The following is an 18,467-nucleotide window of genomic DNA, read 5'->3' as shown; positions in this document are numbered from 1 at the left end:
ACCGTCTGTGAGCACTTAGTTGTGGTGTCATAGAGTGTCTAAAAAACAATACGTACTGACAGGATCAGAGGCTAGGTAGGAAGTGGGTGACACTCTGTGAACTCCAGGCCCATACTCATTAATAGCTGTGACTCTGAAGTAGTACTCGGTGCCTGGTATCAGACCGCTGACTTTGAAGGGAATTTTATCCTTCTCAACTTCGGCCTTGACAGTTGCCCAAGTCTTGCGGTCAATTTCACGCTTCTCAACGATATAGTGAGTGACCTCACTGCCACCATCATTCTCTGGAGGACTCCAGGACAGCATGGCTGATGTCTGTTTGATGTCAGTAGCTTCCAGATTCATCACAGGTCCCGGAGTGTCTGCCCAAAAAAACACATTATGCTAGGGTTTTTTTTCCTGATTGAACTGAAAAATGGCATTTTGATGAAAGTCAGCATTGATTGTTGGCTGAAACTAAGTTAAATTTGTATGTAGGATTATAAGAAACCAAAGACTTACCCAGAACCTTAACGTTGACAAACACAGCCTTCTCTCCAGCAGGACTCTGCAGAGTCAGGCAGTATTTGCCAGAGTCATCACGGGTGCTATCAGGGATGACCAGGAAGGTCATGGTGTCAATGATGTCAACTTTTCCCTTCCTGACGACATTGTCAATGCCCATCCTCCTCCAAGTGACTTTAGGAGGTGGTCTACCTCTGATGGTGGCACATAGTCTGATGGGACAGCCAGCTCTCACTGTCAATCCCTGTTTCAGGTTGGCGTCCAAGTCAATCTCTGGTGCCTCTGTTGGAAGGAACAGTGCACATGTCATCTTGCAATTACATATCTTAATGTTAATCTCTGGTTCCTCCCTCATGTTGTCATGTGGGACTACTCTTAAGCTACCTATCTATGATAAAAGGAAATAATATTCAATCAAGTCCTACCTAGAATCTCTTTGGGGATCACAGCACCCTCCAGGTCGCATGGCAAGCTCATGCCCACCTGGTTCTGAGCTGACACTCTGAATTCATACACAAGCTTCTCGTCCAGACTTGAGACTGTGAACTCGCACACAACCAGCTGAGCTGCCACATTGCACCTCTTCCAACCATCGTCTCCTTTCTTGGCGCTTCCCTGTGCCCTCATCTCCACAACGTAGCCAATGATTGGAGCACCACCATCCGATACAGGCTTAGTCCAGGCCAGAGTGACAGAGGATTTGGTGCTGTCTATGACCTTCAAGTTGGTAGGAGATGCAGGAGGCTCTGTAAGGAAACATTGGCATGTGTGACAATGAAACCATAGATCCCACCATGAGATACATTTGTTAACTGATAAAGTTGTTAAACACAATGAAAGCATTATTACTAGATACATACCAACTGTGTCCTTGGCAGTGATGGCACGTGAAGGCTTGCTTGGGTTGCCTATGCCAATTTCATTGACAGCCTTTACTCTATACTGGTAGTCATGGAGAGGCAGGAGTCCAGTGACTGTGAAACGAGTTGCAGGGATTGGATCCTTGTTGACAGGCGACCACCTAATGGCATGCTCTTCCCTCTTCTCCAACAGATAACCTGTGACTGGCTTTCCACCATCTTTCTCTGGCTCTGACCATTGCACGGTCATCTCCTCCTTAGTGATCTTTGTTACCTCTGGTGCCTCAGGAGCGTCAGGTACACTGAACTGTGTGCCTGCAACAATGGCTTCACTCTGCACTGCAGGACCAGGACCCATCTTATTCTCAGCACGAACTCTGAAGATATATTCATTACCCTCAATAAGGCGTGTAACTTTAGCACTATTGGTGATGACAGCATTGGAATGGACTGACCAAACTCCCCTTTTGGTCTCACATTTCTCAATAATGTAGTTGTAGATATCACAGCCACCATCATCTTCTGGGACTTCCCAAGCCAGATGGCACCTGTCGATGGTGATACCAGACACCTTTAGATCCCTGATGGGTCCGGGTCTGTCCAGGACGTTGACCTTAGCATGAGCAGAGCAGGTTCCTGCATTGTTGGAGGCAGTAATGATATATTTGCCACTGTCCGTGCGCCTGGCGCCAGTGAGCAGCAGCTTTGAGAAGTCAGAACCAGTTTCAATTTGAAGCCTGGGGCTCTTCTTTATCTCCTCTGTGCTCTCATCTTTGGTCCATTTGACATCAGGCTGGGGTTTGCCCTTAATTGTTGCTTCTATAGGAATGGAATCTCCTGCCTTGACCACAAGTGTTCCATCCAGTTTAATCTTGATTTCAGGCTCCACAAGCTGTTCCTTAACCAAGACTTCAGCTGTGGTCACCCAGTTGCTCTCACCTCCTTCATTCTTAGTCTGAACTCTGAACTGGTAGATCTGGTTTTCAATGCACCTGTCAGCCATGAAGTAAGTCTCCTTGATGGCACCCTTGTGAAGCCTCTCCCACTCCTCAGCCTCCTTTGGTTTCTTTTCAACATGATAACCAAGGTTACGGCTACCACCATCATAGTCTGGCTTCTTCCACTTGAGGAAACAGAAGGTCTTGCCAATCTCAGAGATGTGAAAGTCAATGGGTTCACCAGGTTTCTCAATGGGATCAACTGCCAGCACAGGTGTCTTGGTCTCAGTGGGTGGACCAGCGCCAATCTTGTTCTCTGCACTAACACGGAAGAAGTACTCGCAGCCCTCAGTAAGAGGGGCCTTTAGTAGGCGTTTGGTGCAGTCACTGGAGACCACCGTCCACCCTCGCTGACTGGGTTGACGGCACTCAATAATGTACTGAGTGATCTCAGTGCCTCCGTTGTCCTCAGGGTTCTCCCAAGACACCATGCAGGAGTTCTTGGTCACATATGCTACTTTCAGGTTCTGACAAACCCCTGGCGTGTCCAGGACATTGACAAGAATGGTGGCCTGTGCCTGACCACTACTGTTCTTGGCCACAATGGCATATTTACCATAGTCTGACCTGACTGCATCACTAATGACCAGTTCACACAGAGGGTAGTTGTTGTTAATCTCAGTACGCTTGTCGCGACCCACGGCTCTGGCGTCCTTGGTCCATGTGATCTCTGGATCTGGTCTGCCCTTTACCCTTGTAATCAAACTTATGATCTGACCTGCCCTGACAGTCAGAGAGTCACGGCAGGACACATCAACAACTACCTCAGGGGGCACAAGAATGTCCTTTGCTAAGACAGTTTCAGCAAGCTCCCTGGGTTCACTGTCTCCAACCTTGTTGGTGGCTCTGATGCGAAACCTGTACTCCATTCCTTCAAGGAGGCCTGGCACTCTGTAGGCACACATTTTGATGAGGTCCTTGTTGATTCTGTTCCACTGGGCAGTTCCTGACTTCTGAGCCTCAACCACATAGCCCAGGATGGGACTGCCTCCATCTCTTGTAGGCTTGTTCCAGCAGATGTCAGCATAGGACTTACTCCAGTCCTTCAGTTTCAGATTGCTAGGGGGTCCGGGTTTGGTGATGGCGCGAGTGGCCTTGATGGGGTCTGAGGTGGGAGATGGCTCACTGATACCAGCAATGTTCTCCGCAAACACTCTAAACTCATAGCTGTTACCTTCAAACAGGCCTGAGACTCTGTATCTGAGGTCCAATACAGGAGTTTTGTTGACACGGATCCACTTTCCTGTCATTTCTCTGCGTTCGATTACATAGCCACTAATGGGGCTGCCTCCATCATAGTCAGGCAGGGTCCATTCCACTGTCACAGCATTCTCTGTGATATCAGAGCACCCTGGTAGCCCTGGTGGTCCGGGAGGGTTGAACATGTGCTTGGCAATAGTGGGAGGACTCTCAAGCCCTGCACTGATGCCAATTTTGTTTTCTGCACGGACACGGACAATGTACTCACGGCCCTTCTCCAACCTTGACACCTTGGCCTTGGTGCTGGTACCACTGGAGCTAACGACAGACCAGGGCTCCCATGGCTTCTTCACATCCTTCTTTTCCACCACATAGTTGGTGATGGGCGTGCCACCATCATCCTTGGGTGTCCTCCATTGGATCATCATGTAATCAGGGGTGACCTCCAAGATGTTTATAGGTCCAATGGGTGGACCTGGAATATCCAGCACAGTGACATGCAAGGCAACGGTCTTGCTACCTGCAGGATTGGCCACGGTGAGGACGTACTCTCCGGTATCTCCTCTCTGGCACTCAGGGATACTGAGGATAGTGGAGGATCCAGCAGACTCAATGTGATAGCGACCCTCAGATGTGATCTCCTTGCCATCAGTCATCCATTTGGCGGTGGGAATGGGGATTCCTGTCATCTTGGCTGGAAGGACAATAGTACTGCCAGATTTGACGACAAGACCCTCAATAAGCTTCACATCAACTTCAATAGTTGGTGGCACTGAAAGAGAACAAAACAGCAACAACTTTAGGATGTTTTAGGATCTCTAAATGAGAGCAGGAACAGCATTCGCAATAAGGCACAACTCCATGAGAATCATGTTTCTTACATGTCTTCTCCTGGCAGGTGACAGGGACACTGGTGTCAGGACGGCTCACGCCAATTGCGTTCTGAGCCTTGACCCTGAAGCGGTAGGTCTTGCCCTCCTCCAGACCAGTGACGTGGGTGTGGTTGTTGCTGACTGTCTTAAAGGTGACCCAGTCAGTCTGGCCCTCTTCCTGGTGCTCCACGATGAAGCCGGTGATTTCACTTCCGCCAGTGCGATCGGGCCACTCCCATGCCAACCACACCTCTGTTTTGTCTGCGTCAGTGTGGTGTAGGTTCTTGGGTGGGCCAGGAGGATCTGAAAGGTGTCCATGAAGAAAAATTAATTGCTGATCATTCATGGATTTTGTATTTCAGATGTTCAAATTTACTGAACATTATTTGGAGATGAGATGGAACTCTCACAAGGATCTAGCTTACACTCCCAGAATTTTTAGCTTTGGTTGGTTGGTTGTTGTGTAAAATTTATTTCATGACAATGTGAAAAGCAAACAATGCACCCATGTTCTACGAAAGCAGATATCCAAAGAGAGCAGGGCTTTCAGGATTTGGATGACACAAAAAGATAAAAAAAATCATGGTTATTTTTCAAAGCAAAATTAAACAACATAATTATGACTTTTACTCACAGAGAGGATCAATAGCCTTGATAGGTGTCTTGGTCATCACGTAGTCGCTCCTGCCAAACTGGTTCTCAGCAGCCACTCTGAACAGGTACTGGATTCCTTCCATCAGGTACATGGCCATCAGACTCAACTTCTTATTGGCTGCAGAGACAGGTACCCACTGCTCGGCAGCCACATCCTTCTTCTCCACAACGTAGTGGGAGATGACGGCACCGCCATTGTCCTCGGGACACTTCCAGGTCAGATAGGCAGATTCACTGGTCACTTCGGAGACCACCAGGTCTCTAGGAGGAGAAGGCTTGTCTGGTGGAAACGAGTGGATTAGAGTAAAATTTACACACATATATTCTAAATTCAAACACATGTCATGGAATGACAATAGACATACCTCTGCATAGGAACGTGGACACGCAGTAAATAAATCTTTATGAATCACTTTGTTCAAGACAAACCAAAGCCCAAATTTGTTGGTGGATGTTTCACTTACTCAGGACGAGTACGGCAACGGTTGCTGATTTCTTTCCAGCAGCGTTCTCCACTGTGATAGTGTAGTTGCCAGAGTCTGCGCGGACCGACTTGGGAATGAAGACTTTGCTGCCAGTGGCTGTGACAGCAACAGTAATGTGAGAAGGAATGTCACCATCATTCTTCTTCCAGCTGACAGTGGGTGTCGGTACACCCTTAATGGTGGCACTCAAGGTGATGTCAGTGCCCAGCATGGCCAGGTGGTCACGTGCCATGTTGGCATCCAGCAGCAACTCTGGCTCCTCTGTAGAGGGAAATGGGAGTATGTTTACTGAAGCTTGTACAGTATATGTAGAAAGTGTACTGCACAACTGGCCAAAACTAGCAAACCCAAACACTACTGTTGTATACATGCTAGTCTAATCAATTTATTATTTTTTCAGGTAAAAAAATGTAAGCATTAAAAACAAAGCAATATTAAACCAGTGGTTTTAATAGATACTGTGAAATTAATGTAATTTACAATAACACTGATCATAAACAAATTTAGTGAAATTTTGTTTGCAACCAGACTGCTACTAGGTAGTCCATAAAATTTATTTTAGTGGCTTTCCAGACATGGCTAACATATTTGTATGTCATCTGGTTAACAAAATATCGACAGAGTTAAGGAAGCTTTGGATTTTTTTTCTCCAATCCAATAATGATGAACTACACTGAAATATATATTTGTGCAGAAAAATCTGATTCCATATATAATACATAAAAACTGAAGAGGAGCTATAAATGAATCCTTTACCCAGTCTGTCATGGACTTTGATGGTCTGTTTGACGTGAGCAGGGTCAGATTTGCCGGCAGCATTAACGGTGAAGATCCTGAAGTTATACTCCTGTCCATCGGTCAGGCCTGTCACCACATAGTGGAGGTCAGGGCACTGCTCTGGGGTCTCATTGGCCGGAATCCACTCCACAGCTCCTGGCGTCTGGTACTCAACAAGGTAGCCAAAAATCCGGCCTTTTCCATCATGGCGGGGCAACTTCCACTTCAGGCTGACTGAGTCCTTGGTCTTATCGTAGGCCTCGGGGGTGACTGGAGGGCTGGGACACACTGTGAGGAGAAAATATCAGAGTATCAGACTGTTAACTATGTAGAAAAAAATTAAACGCGTCAACATGTAATCAAATGTCTTTAGTTTAGCATTATATTTTTTTTATATAGTATTGTAGTTCAGTATTTATATGTATATATATCTTAACTGAACATATGGACTGTAAATCATAACCTCAGCAGAATGTTTTATTTTCAGAATGTAAAATAAAATAAATGTGACTCTCGTCTGCGATAATAAATACAAAAACGAAGAATAAAAATATTTTCCACCAGTTTGTGTTGCACTGACCAATGGGGTCTTTTGCTAGGATGGGTTTGGAGGGTACGCTGGGGTCTCCAGTTCCCAACTCGTTCTCAGCCGTCACTCTGAACTCGTACTCGCAGCCCTCAACCAGGTCCTGGACTCGGTACTGAGTGGCCGGGTACAGCGGCTCTCTAGTGACTCTGGACCACCTCTTAGCTGTGAGCTCCTTCTTTTCCAGGATGTAGTTGGTGATGGGCTTTCCGCCATCGCGAGGCCGGTTCCACAGCACCAGAACATTGGTGGCATACACCTCTCTGACTGTTGGCATCTCAGGGGCCTCGGGGACTCCTGCAGGGGGCCGCAGAGGAAAAACTGGGTTATTGGAGCCCTTTTTAGGAGCCATATCCAATGCAGACAGAATATTTATGAAAGTGTAGTCTTTCCACTGCTTTGACATTTTGGGGAAGAATCTTGATATTCATTTGGCCAATTTTAATTAGATTTTTGAGATCATTTTTTAAAATTTCATTTCAATTTAAGTCTGTAGCTCAGAGACTAAACTTTTTTGATGTTTCAGTTAATGCAAAAGTTTAGATTTTGGTTAATAAATAAAATCTCACTCTCAAGTGTGACATTATTGATTAAAACCGTATACCATCCTGACCACCTGCTTATAATCTCAGAATTCTCTGGAATTTGATATTTTCCACATCTGACACTTTATTGAGCACTACAATGTCATAATAGCGCATCAAAATATGGTAAAAAATAGAAAATGTTTTAAAAGACGTAGATTAAAGACTTAAAAAAAGGACCAAGATTTAAGGTAGTTTGCAAAAATATTTTCATTTTAGCAGGAAGTGTTTATTACAGTATATTACAGTATTAATTGTAATAGTATTATTACTGTATATTAGTGTATTACTTTAAATTGTGACTCTCAGGTTTGGCTACTTTTTGCTTTTTGTCGAAGGGAATTTTGGCACAATGAACATATATAAAATACAACAAAATGAAAATGTATTTAATGAAAATTGAATTTCCTTAAAAGAATGTAGGAGAACTGAAATGTGGACAAAGTAAAGTAACTTTGAGCAGAACATACTGAAGAGATCTTTGGCTCTCATTTCCTCGGACTCCAGAGGGTCACTGATGCCGTACATGTTCTCAGCAGAGATCCTCATGATGTACTCCCTGCCCTCCGTTAGCTTGGGGATCTGAAAGAAAAACAACACGTGAACATCTCTGGATTTCACAGAGTTCAAGGCCTTTCTGGGTTACACATTTTGGACTCCTGATGATCCTGATGAGGATTAAAGTAACACAACAGCTGACTGGATTTTGGTCGACAACCCATTTGGACCCACCTTGCATATGGTCTTGGTGGTGGCAGACGTCACTGTGGTCCACATGTCTCTGTTGGTGTCTCTCTTCTCAATGATGTAGTTGGACACATCAACGCCACCACTGTCAAGAGGAGGTTTCCAGGAGATTACCATGTACTCCCTGTGCACCTCCTCAAAGACCACTGGGCCAACAGGAGGAGTTGGACGGTCTGCAGGGAAGAAAGAAACAAACTCTCTTCACTTATTCAGAAATAACTGAAGTTTTGTAGCTTTGACTTGGGTCAGACATCAGTCTGTTTCAAGCGACAACCAATTTGTAAATGTACATGGGTGGCACATCACTCGTGGTGTCCCACTGGGGTCTATTTTGAGATCCCTTCTATTATTCATTTAAATCAATAATTTAGTTGCTGTGTCTTCATGTATATTTCTATTGCTTTTTTGCTGATGATAATAGCTTGTGTCAGCCTCAGTTTTCTTCATGAGTTCTGCCTACATACCAACAACCGTGAGGTTGCAGACTCCCTTCCTGGATCCAGTACTGTTTTCCACCACCACCATGTATCTGCCACTGTGCTCGCGCTGTGCCTTCATCAGGCCGAGTGACATGGTGGTCAGTGTGTTCTTGAACATAATGTGTTTGTCAGCCTTCAGCTCCTCGTCATCTCGGTACCACGCGATTGATGGAGAAGGTTTGCCGGTGTAGCGGCCCTGCAGCAGGCAGCTCTCACCCACACGGATGATTATCTTATCACGGAAGTCCAGCTCGATGGTTGGTGGCTCTGTAAAAACAGAAAATGAGGACAAAGTCAAATGAAATGATTCACTGATGAATCTCTGTTATGTTGTTTCCCTGTCTGATCATTTTTTAAACATACATATATGTTCTTATACATACAGTAAAGGTACAATATAATAATAAGTCATTATGACTACTATGCTACTAAATCATGGTGCTTTGAATGATAATGAATATGCTTTTGGTATATTATGAAGTTTTGAAACACCTGTTAAATTATCACGTTATGTCGTATATAGATTGACTTTAAAATGCCTCTAATTATTTATGCAATTTGTGAGAATATAAAGGAACGAAGAAATGAAATGAAGCAAAATAGTTGTGGTGTCTCATAGAAGTCTACTGTAGGTTCCCTGATATTCCTCATCTAAAGCTATGATTTGGTTGCATCTTTATCCACCTTTGTAGATAACTGATCAGCAATATGTAAGTACATTTTCATAGCTAATTATCCAAAATTGACACTGAAACTACTTGCTGCCAGTCACTCTAAAACTGCTTAAAACATACGAATCGGATGGTCTTGTTAATTACAAGTCCTCACCCAGTTCATCCTTGCAGGTGATTGGTTTGGTGCAAAATGACGGCTTGCCGGGTCCAACCTCGTTGACGGCGATGACCCTGAACTCATAGGTGTCACCCTCCCTCAGGCCATCAAAGGTGTACTTCCTCTCCATAAGCTTCTCTTTCGTCAGTCTGGTGAACTTGTCTTTGCCGATCATACGTGCCTCCAGGATGTACATGGTGATCTCTGAACCACCATCAAACTTGGGTGCCTTCCAGGTGACACTAATCAAATCCTTGGTGACCTTGGTGACCTCGAGCTCCTCGGGGCGGTCAGGCACACCTGAGGGGAGCACAAACACACAGATGGTTTTCATATCTTAAGGTGGGAAAACGTTCAGTGATTTGTGGTTTTGTGTCATTTCCTGTTCAGATTTAATTCCGTTGTGTGCAAAATTAACTGTTGGATAATGTGCATTTTTTAATGACAAACACTATTACAGAAAAAGATTAGGGTCACATTTAAAATGACAAAATCCTGACTTTACTCTTGGAACTCTGACTTTGTCAAAATTATGACTATCTTAAAAAAAATATATTAAAATTTGGACATTTAAATTCATCCCATATGTGTAGAATTCAGATTTGCCTAAAACAGGTTTTAACACAAGTTTTTGTTTAATATAGTTTTGACCTTATTCTCAGTCCTGACTTTAAAAAAATCTGGATTTAATTTCCCAACTTTAGTTTTGCTGACTTTATTCTGAGATGATCACAGAACTTTTTGTTTGTGGCCTCTTAATCCTCTCATCTTTACAGTAGCATTTAGAGACCAGTGGTTGCTATGCTTAATTAAACTCACTCATTGGTTCCTTGACGATTATCTCGGCTGCAGTCTCCACAAAGGGTCCAATGCCGATAGCATTCTCGGCAGCCACTCTGAAGAAGTAGGACTTTCCGGTGGTTAGCCCATGAGCCACAGCATTTTGTCTGCTGGCAGTGAAGGACAGCGAGGTCCAGGCCTTGCGTTCAGCCTCGCGTTTCTCGATGATGTAGTTACTGATGGGGGAACCACCGTCGTTCTCGGGGAAGAACCAGTTGAGCTTGCAGGTCTCACTGCTCAGATTCTCGGCGGTGAAGGGGATGCCAACAGGCCCGGGGACATCTGAGGGAGGACACAACCAGATTTTAATTAAAAACATAAAAATGTTGAGAAGTTTGATGATGCTGTCTCATTTTGACATGAAAACAATATTTTACCCAGAACTTCCACAGTGACGTTCTTCTTCTTCTCCCCTCCAGTGTTCTTAGCAGTCAGTGTGTAGACACCAAGGTGCCTCCTTGCGCAGGGTTTGATGACCAGGGACGAGCTGATGGCTGTCGTCTCCACTTTAGCCTCAGGAGGCAGAGCAGCTCCATCTCTGCTCCAGGTGACCTCAGGGGATGGCTGGCCAGACACGTAGGCGATGATACGGATCACACCGCCGGCATGGACCACCATCCTCTCCTTCACTGAGGCATCCAGGTCGACTTCAGGAGCAACTGGGGGGAAGAAACTCAATGTTACAGTCTGCTGTTCCCACCAAACTGGATAAATACCTCACAGATTTAAATATGTAAGGTCATATTGTTGAGAGAACCATGGACTCACTGGTTCTGTCGTTGACTTCGAGCACCTCCGGGACTTCTCCTGGCTCACCGTTACCAGCAACGTTGAAGGCAATCACCCTGAACTTGTACTGACCACCAGTCTTCAGACCAGTGATCACAAACCGGGTGCCACGGATTTCGGTCTCCTTGGCCTGAAAAACACAGAGTTTCTCAGTTTTGTCTTAAGCAGGGATCTAAAACTAGCCTATACCTGGAACCATGATGACATAAAGATATGGTGACTGATTTCCTCTCACCTTGACCCAGGCCTCGGTGCCCTCCTCCTTGTACTCCACCCAGTAGCCGAGGATCTTGGAGCCTCCATCCTTCAGAGGAGGGATCCATTCGAGGTCCACTGTGGACTGCGTCCAATCAGAAACCTTTGGGGTTGGAGGAGAGGGTGGGGCTACAGGAGGAGACAAACAGGCGGTTACCATCCTGCTCTGTGTATTTGTAACATAAACTTGTGTGATTTCAGTGTGTCTCTTACAGATGGGGTCTCTGGCGAAGATGGGATCTGTGGGAGCACTGGCGGGTCCAGGTCCTGCAGCGTTGATAGCAGAGACTCTGAACAGGTACTGGGAACCCTCAATAAGTCCACTCACCACGAACGACTCGCCCAGGCCCATGGGACGGATGGGATCACGGGTGACACGTGCCCAGCGTTTGCCCGTTGTCTCTTTCCGCTCTAGCCAGTAGCCGGTGATCGGGGTGCCGCCATCGTCCTCAGGCTCCTCCCAGTTAACGGTCATGGAGTCCATGGTGACGTTGGTGACTGTCGGCTTCTCACATTGACCAGGGACGGCTGCAGTAGGATGGAAAGGATTGAAGGTTAGAGGACTGAAACTTTTTTGTTATACTCATTTCTGTTTTTTTGTGAACTGTTTTAGGACATCTTTGCATCATAATTCATCTAAACTTTGTCTTTCTTATCAAAGATCTTAAAGACAAAAAACACAAAGAATAAGTTAAGCCTGCCAGTGAAATGATGACATAATCGCTGTATGGGATCAGTAGACAGACTGAAGTATTTAATATTATTTTTGTGGTTCCAGTCTGAAAATCAGAATCCTTTTTAAACTTTGACTCACTGTAGAGGTCTCGGGCGACTTCGGGCTCGCTGTCCAGTGGCTCTCCAACTCCATATTTGTTCTGGGCCATGATCCGGAAGACGTACTCGTGTCCTGCCATCAGGTTCTCCACCGTCCAGATCCGGTCTTTGGGCTCATTGGTGACGGGCACCCAGGTCTTCCTGTTGGCAACACGCCTCCAGATGACGTAGTTTGTGACTTTGGAGCCACCGTCATCCTTCGGCGGCAGCCAGGATAGCGTGATCCTCTGGGCTCCGATCTCCTCAAACTTAATGGGAGCAGAAGGAGGACCAGGCCGGCCTGAAAACACCAACAACAACAAGTTTAGATGATGGAATCTTTCTGAGAATCAGTGTAGGTCACTGTGATCGATGGTTTTAGACTGGTTGTCTTTACAGGGATCTTTATTTCTGATTTATACCGGTGAAAGTTACAGGAACAGCACATATCATAAGAAATTTCTGTAAATGTTCCATCCTGGTTGATATTCAGTTGCAGGTGTCATAACTGGTGTTAAGATTCTTTCTCTCAATTTAATTCATGTTTTCAGAATCTTGTATTTTCCTTGTTGAGTTCTGATAGTGATGTATCATTTGTTGTCTGCTTGTTGTTAGTCACTGTTAAGTGTGTGTTATTGTCACCTGTATTATCCAGGACAATTTTGAAGGAGCACTTGAGAGCATTTCAGTCAATAAAACCAGAAAATAGTTTTCAGCTGTGGTAGTTGTGATTTTGTGTTGTTTGTACCGAGCACATTGAGCCTCATCTCCTTGGAGGCCTTGCCGAGGCTGTTGGAGGCCACCAGCGTGTAGAGGCCGGTGTCGAAACGTTTGCCCTGCTGGATGAGCAGCGTGCAGCTGTCGTCAGACACAATCTTGTTGATGTGCTCATCGTACTGAACCTCCACCTTGTTGTCAGACTTGTGAGGTGGAGCCTTGTACCAGGTGAGTGTGGGGAACGGACAGCCGCGGATCTTCGCCACGATGCTGATGTCGGAGCCCTGCTCAGCCTCCATGAACTCCTTCAGTTCAATGGACGGAGCGCCTGCAGCAGAAAATAAGGCTTATAAGAAGATGATGACATATTCTTACGTTTTTTTTCTTTGAAGATTTAAGCTTCTTCTGTCTTTCTAGAGAAGTACGGAGGCTGAAAGTAATTGAACAGAGCAAATGCTGTGGTTGAACAAATCAAGAACTGTGATCAGGAGCACTCTGGTTATTGATCAAACCTGGTAAAGATGGGCGCTTTAGCCCTCATAATGTTCTGCATATGATGCTGCAGATTAATGCCTTAAAAGTCTTACACGTCTGGTCCTGGATGACGATGGGTCCAGCCGTAGTTGAAGGTCGGCTTGCTCCGGCCTCATTGTAGGCCACCACCCTGAACTCATACTCATCTCCCTCAGTTAGGTCCTCCACCTTGAACCTGGTAGTGTCTACGTCTCTCCGATTACACCTGAAGGTCGCAGCAAAGACAAACAGTTTAGCTGCAGGTCTGGTGAATGTAAAATTAATTGAAGACAAAGTATTTTCCAACACAAAAGGTTTAATGATCAAAGTTGATTTTAAAAGATAAATAATATAAACAACTTATTATATTATATTAAGATGTAGAGATATTTGTTTGTAGACAGAAATGTGTCTGATGGAGGCAGCATTTTGACCAGTCAGTGATTAGTCATCAAATTCATGATGTGTAGATGGTCAACAAAAAAGTTGCTGGTAAAGTGGAGCTTAATGGACCCGAGGACAGTCGATCTGGTCCAAAACAGAGTCAGAATAATTAGACCCGAACTCTGTAGATCCACATGGACCCAAACAGACGCCTGCCCTAATTATGCTCAACAGAATTTGGACCTGGCCTGGCTCACAGGTCAGGTCTCAGTTCGTAGGAACCAAGTGGACCTATGTGGACCTCTGGGGTGATGGGTTACCTCCTCCAGGACTCCTTCTGGGCACCGCTGGCGTCCCAGCAGAGGAGATCGACACTGTAGTGGGTTACGGGTGAACCACCGTCATTCTTTGGAGCCTTCCAGGTCAAAGTCACATTGCCCTTCCTCACGCTTTGGATCTTCAGCCTCGTTGGGGGATCGGGAGGATCTGCAGACACAATACAAATATCTAAGATCATATTCTGCTCAGCACTGACAAGAAGTAAAGTCATTATTTTAAATAAACATGACATGTATTTCCTGTCCTCATGAGATGGGAGATTGGAGTTTATTATAACTGAAAATTTATTTTCTTTAAATTATGTGAATGTGTGGTTTAAATGTGAGTTCAGTATTGATCCATGAACCCAAATGTTTAATTTGAGGTTCGAGTACATTTTGTGTTAAAGAGTGTTAAATTCAGATTGTAAAACCTCTTGGGTTTGTTTTAAATCAGTTGTAGATGCATTTATCATCATCAATAATGCAAACAGGAAACAGAAGGCTGAGGCTCGGCTGTTTGTGGAGTTAACAAAGCTGATTTACACTCTTGTACAGTGGTGGAAGAACTATTCAGATCCTTTGCATCAGTACAAGTAGCACAAGCTCGGTGGTGAAATACTGTTCAGGAAATGTCCAGAGTAAAAGTACACAATTGTTATCAGAGCATCAAAGGAAAAAGAGCAGCATAAAATGGAAAGTCAGGTACTTCAAATTTGTAGCTTAGTAGTTGAGGAAATGTTATTAGTTACATTCCACTGTGTGACACACAAAGTAAATATTCTTTACAAGACTGGATTAATGAAAGTGCAGGTTTTTGTGTCCAGCATGATAAAAACTGAATAAATATTTGTTCATTTCTGAACCGCAGCAGTTAAACCATCATGAAACAGTATTAAGTAATAAGAGACAGCAGACATACGGATCGGGTCTCTGGCTTTGGTGCTTTGAATGGTCTCGACGAACGGGCTGAACCCAAAGCGGTTCTCAGCCCGGATGCGGAACAAGTACTCCTGACCATGGATCAGGTCTGGAACCACGAGAGACTGAGCAGCACAGGCCGGGTTCACCTTGAAGAACAAGATCAGAGTCAGACTTTACATGTCTATTCACAGTGCATTATCCTGCTTATACGGTGAAATGAGCCGTTAAAGCTGCAGCTGGACTCGTACTTTGGTCCAGGCTTTGCCCTCCACTGTCTTCTTCTCAATGAAGTAGCTCTTCACTCTTTCTCCTCCGTCGCACTCTGGAGGTTTCCAGGTGAGTCGGCAAGTTCCTCTCGTCACATCGCTGATCTTAAAGTCTCTTGGAGGTCCAGGCAGGTCTGTGGAAAAACAAACCGAAAATTAATGAGAAGACTCACCTACCCGATGACCTGTGTGACGTCTTTTTTCATCTCTTGTACTTTTTATTTTTCATCACACACATCGTCAGGAGTACAGCACACTGTGGAGGCTTTCACTGTGCATATAAATCTCTGAAGGTTGAATCTTTACGTACCGAGCACGTTGACTCTGACTTTGACCACCTTGTGTCCGGCAGGACTCTCGACATTGATGATGTATCGGCCACTGTGGTTCAGTTTGCTCTCCGGGATCACGACCACCGAGGTCGTGTCGGTGGAGTGAATCTGATAGAAACCACCAGCATGATGTCAGAAGTCACAATTTGATATTTTTCAGTTTTGTTTTTTTTTTAGTTTGTAAAGTTTCTCCACAGCCCTGATGAGTCAGCGAAGGCAAGATTCACACTACAAAAACTGACTGAGGCTGATTTTTGACTATATTTCTGGTGGTCATAACACAAAGAAGCTGAATCACATTGAATCAAAGATGCCCCAGTTCGGATGTTTTCCAAACCAAAGGTCAGATCAAAACCAATGACTTGGTGTACCATTTAGAACTGCGTGTTAAGTATACATTATACGTACATTTATATCTGTAAATACAGTAAAGAGTGTTCTGACCTCCGAGTCAACAGGCAGCGTGTGGAGCTCGTTCTTCTTCTCGGTCTCGGCGGTTCCGTCAAAGGTCCAGGTGACTTTTGGAATGGGTCGTCCAATGATGGTGGCAGGAATCCTGATGCTTGTTCCTGCTCTGCAGTTCAGGAGGTCATGAGCGCTCACATCCAGAGTGACCGTCGGCTCGACTGGAGAATGAACAAGCAAACATGTTTTTAAATACTTATTCATGACCAACCACCTGTGTTCCACTTTGCTGAGAGACACAAGAGAGACCTGAGAACAATTGACAGAACAAATATTCTACAGATGTGTCTCTTACTCAGGATGTCCTGAACCAGGATGTCGGCCGTTTTGGCGGGCTCTGAGTTTCCAGCGGCATTCACGGCATAGATCCTGAACTTGCACTTCTTGCCCTCTTTCAGGTCGGGGACGGTGATTTCAGTGGATGAATGGAGTTTTTCAGCAGGGTTGACCCTCCTCCAATCAGGAGAGCCCTCCTCATGGACCTCAATGATGTAACCCTTGATGGGGCTGCCGCCATCTTTGTCTGGAGGGCTCCAGGTGAGCGTGATGCTGCTCTTGGTCTTGTCTTTAACCTCAGGGGCTCCAGGTGGGCTGGGAGGGTCTGAGAGAGGAGCAGAGTGGGGGTGAAAGGTCAATCTCAACAACAACAACAACAACAACAACAACAACAACAACAACAACAATAATAATAATAATGATAAACTTTATTTACATAGCACAATTTAAGCATAAAATGCAATTAAGTGCTTAACATATAAGCAAATAACAATGTGTGATAAAACAATAAAAACAAGGACAATAAAAATAAAACAGACTGCTGTCAGACAGCTGGTAGGTGAAAAAGAAAAGACACTTCAGGAGAAAAGGATGTTGAAGAGATGTGTTTTAAGCTTTTAAAGGCATCAACAGACTTAGACCCCATCAGACCTTCAGGGAGGCTGTTCCAGAGTTTTGGGGCATAAATAACAAAGGCTGCCTCTCTGTGTCTTTTAGTTCTGGTTCAGGAACTGTGGGGCTAATCTTTGACAAGGTTCAAGTCATTCATCCATGGAATCATTTCAGTTAAAGTAGATGTACAAAACAGATGGTGGCATCACCTGGCAGCTGATACTTACATCAGACCCTGTTTTACCAAAACACCACACACATCAAGCAAAGTAGGACGGAATGTTTTCTTATGTCTTATTGTATAACAAGAGAAGTCAGTTTCATTTATCAGAATCACAAATCCCAACTTGCTGTAAGGAGTTTAAAATAACTTTAACAATCTGCAGAAAAGTGTAAAATCTGGTGTTACACAAAGAAAGATTGTCAGTGCGAGTTGACTACAAAATTCTTCAGGTGTTCCAGATTAGAACTCTGAACACTGTCGATTACTTGATCAAATTCATGAAGAAATTTCACCTGATGAAGGTCTGAGGACTGAAACCTGGTCAGTAAAGTGAGTCTGTGTGATTCACAGTGTGTATGATTGATGAATCTTGTAAAAGGTTTTCTTTCAGTTGACACTCACTACATGGATCCACAGCAAAGCGACACTCAGAGGCCTCGCAGGGTGGCCCGACTCCTGCAGCGTTGCTGGCTGCAATCCTGAACTGGTACTCGGTTCCTTCGATGAGCTTCAGCACGGTGTACTGCAGACCCTTCACTGCCGGTTTGGTGACTGGAGCTCGGTTGACGCGACCCCAGTACACGGCGCCACGCTCCCGCTTCTCCAGCCAGTATCCCTGGATAGTCGAGCCACCATTGTCCAGAGGGGGATCCCAGGTCAGGGTCATGGTGGTTGCCGTATTGGCAATTATTTTGGGGTTACGCGGAGGTCCGGGGAGGCCAAATGGATCCCTGAGCTGGACTTTCTCTGAATCGCAGCCATCACTGGTGCCATACTTGTTCTCAGCTTTGATCCTGAACTGGTAGACACCGTTCAAGTTCAGTTTGTAGACCTGAAAGAGCAGAACAGGGACACTCATCTAATTTTTTGTTAAGGTTTTAAAGCATCAAATATGAGACGAAAACACATTAGAAAGATGTGATCCTTTGATTGATACAGTTTTGGTAATGCTCTGTTTTATGGGTCTGTTATTTCTTCATCTTTTTTTTTTTTTCGTACACTTTGAATTGTTTGCTGCTTCTCTGTAGATAAATTGCACATCTTTGTACATTCTGCAGTGACCTGACTAAAAGATTTAAGGTTTCCAAGCTCAACAATTAATTGTAATTTATTAATTCGAACCGACTGAAGGCTGAGTCAGAACGAAGATCACCTCTTACATGA

At 44.7% G+C, this 18,467-nt stretch overlaps 1 protein-coding gene across 1 annotated transcript in view; it reads right to left on the bottom strand.

Moving 5' to 3' along the window:
- Window positions 1–18,467, bottom strand: part of LOC143330076 (titin-like) — a 182,704-nt gene that overhangs the window by 55,571 nt on the left and 108,666 nt on the right. Inside the window, exons 130-157 of the mRNA XM_076746252.1 lie at window positions 17,706–18,135; window positions 16,488–16,793; window positions 16,172–16,353; window positions 15,706–15,835; window positions 15,378–15,529; window positions 15,128–15,275; window positions 14,209–14,374; window positions 13,579–13,730; window positions 13,023–13,319; window positions 12,276–12,575; window positions 11,675–11,989; window positions 11,442–11,590; window positions 11,186–11,336; window positions 10,795–11,076; window positions 10,397–10,699; window positions 9,575–9,877; window positions 8,732–9,013; window positions 8,253–8,440; window positions 7,991–8,102; window positions 6,931–7,233; window positions 6,330–6,638; window positions 5,553–5,834; window positions 5,069–5,368; window positions 4,444–4,737; window positions 1,365–4,334; window positions 930–1,250; window positions 502–786; window positions 57–362 (exon numbers count right to left, since the gene is read on the bottom strand). Coding sequence (XP_076602367.1) covers window positions 57–362; window positions 502–786; window positions 930–1,250; window positions 1,365–4,334; window positions 4,444–4,737; window positions 5,069–5,368; window positions 5,553–5,834; window positions 6,330–6,638; window positions 6,931–7,233; window positions 7,991–8,102; window positions 8,253–8,440; window positions 8,732–9,013; window positions 9,575–9,877; window positions 10,397–10,699; window positions 10,795–11,076; window positions 11,186–11,336; window positions 11,442–11,590; window positions 11,675–11,989; window positions 12,276–12,575; window positions 13,023–13,319; window positions 13,579–13,730; window positions 14,209–14,374; window positions 15,128–15,275; window positions 15,378–15,529; window positions 15,706–15,835; window positions 16,172–16,353; window positions 16,488–16,793; window positions 17,706–18,135 — 9,718 coding nt within the window. The remainder of the gene's footprint in view (window positions 1–56; window positions 363–501; window positions 787–929; window positions 1,251–1,364; window positions 4,335–4,443; window positions 4,738–5,068; window positions 5,369–5,552; window positions 5,835–6,329; window positions 6,639–6,930; window positions 7,234–7,990; window positions 8,103–8,252; window positions 8,441–8,731; window positions 9,014–9,574; window positions 9,878–10,396; window positions 10,700–10,794; window positions 11,077–11,185; window positions 11,337–11,441; window positions 11,591–11,674; window positions 11,990–12,275; window positions 12,576–13,022; window positions 13,320–13,578; window positions 13,731–14,208; window positions 14,375–15,127; window positions 15,276–15,377; window positions 15,530–15,705; window positions 15,836–16,171; window positions 16,354–16,487; window positions 16,794–17,705; window positions 18,136–18,467) is intronic.

The sequence above is a fragment of the Chaetodon auriga genome, chromosome 13 (genome assembly GCF_051107435.1).
Source record: "Chaetodon auriga isolate fChaAug3 chromosome 13, fChaAug3.hap1, whole genome shotgun sequence".
Taxonomy (NCBI): domain Eukaryota; kingdom Metazoa; phylum Chordata; class Actinopteri; order Chaetodontiformes; family Chaetodontidae; genus Chaetodon; species Chaetodon auriga.
The sequence above is the reverse complement of the archived record's forward strand: the minus strand, read 5'-3'. Positions and strand labels throughout refer to the sequence as shown.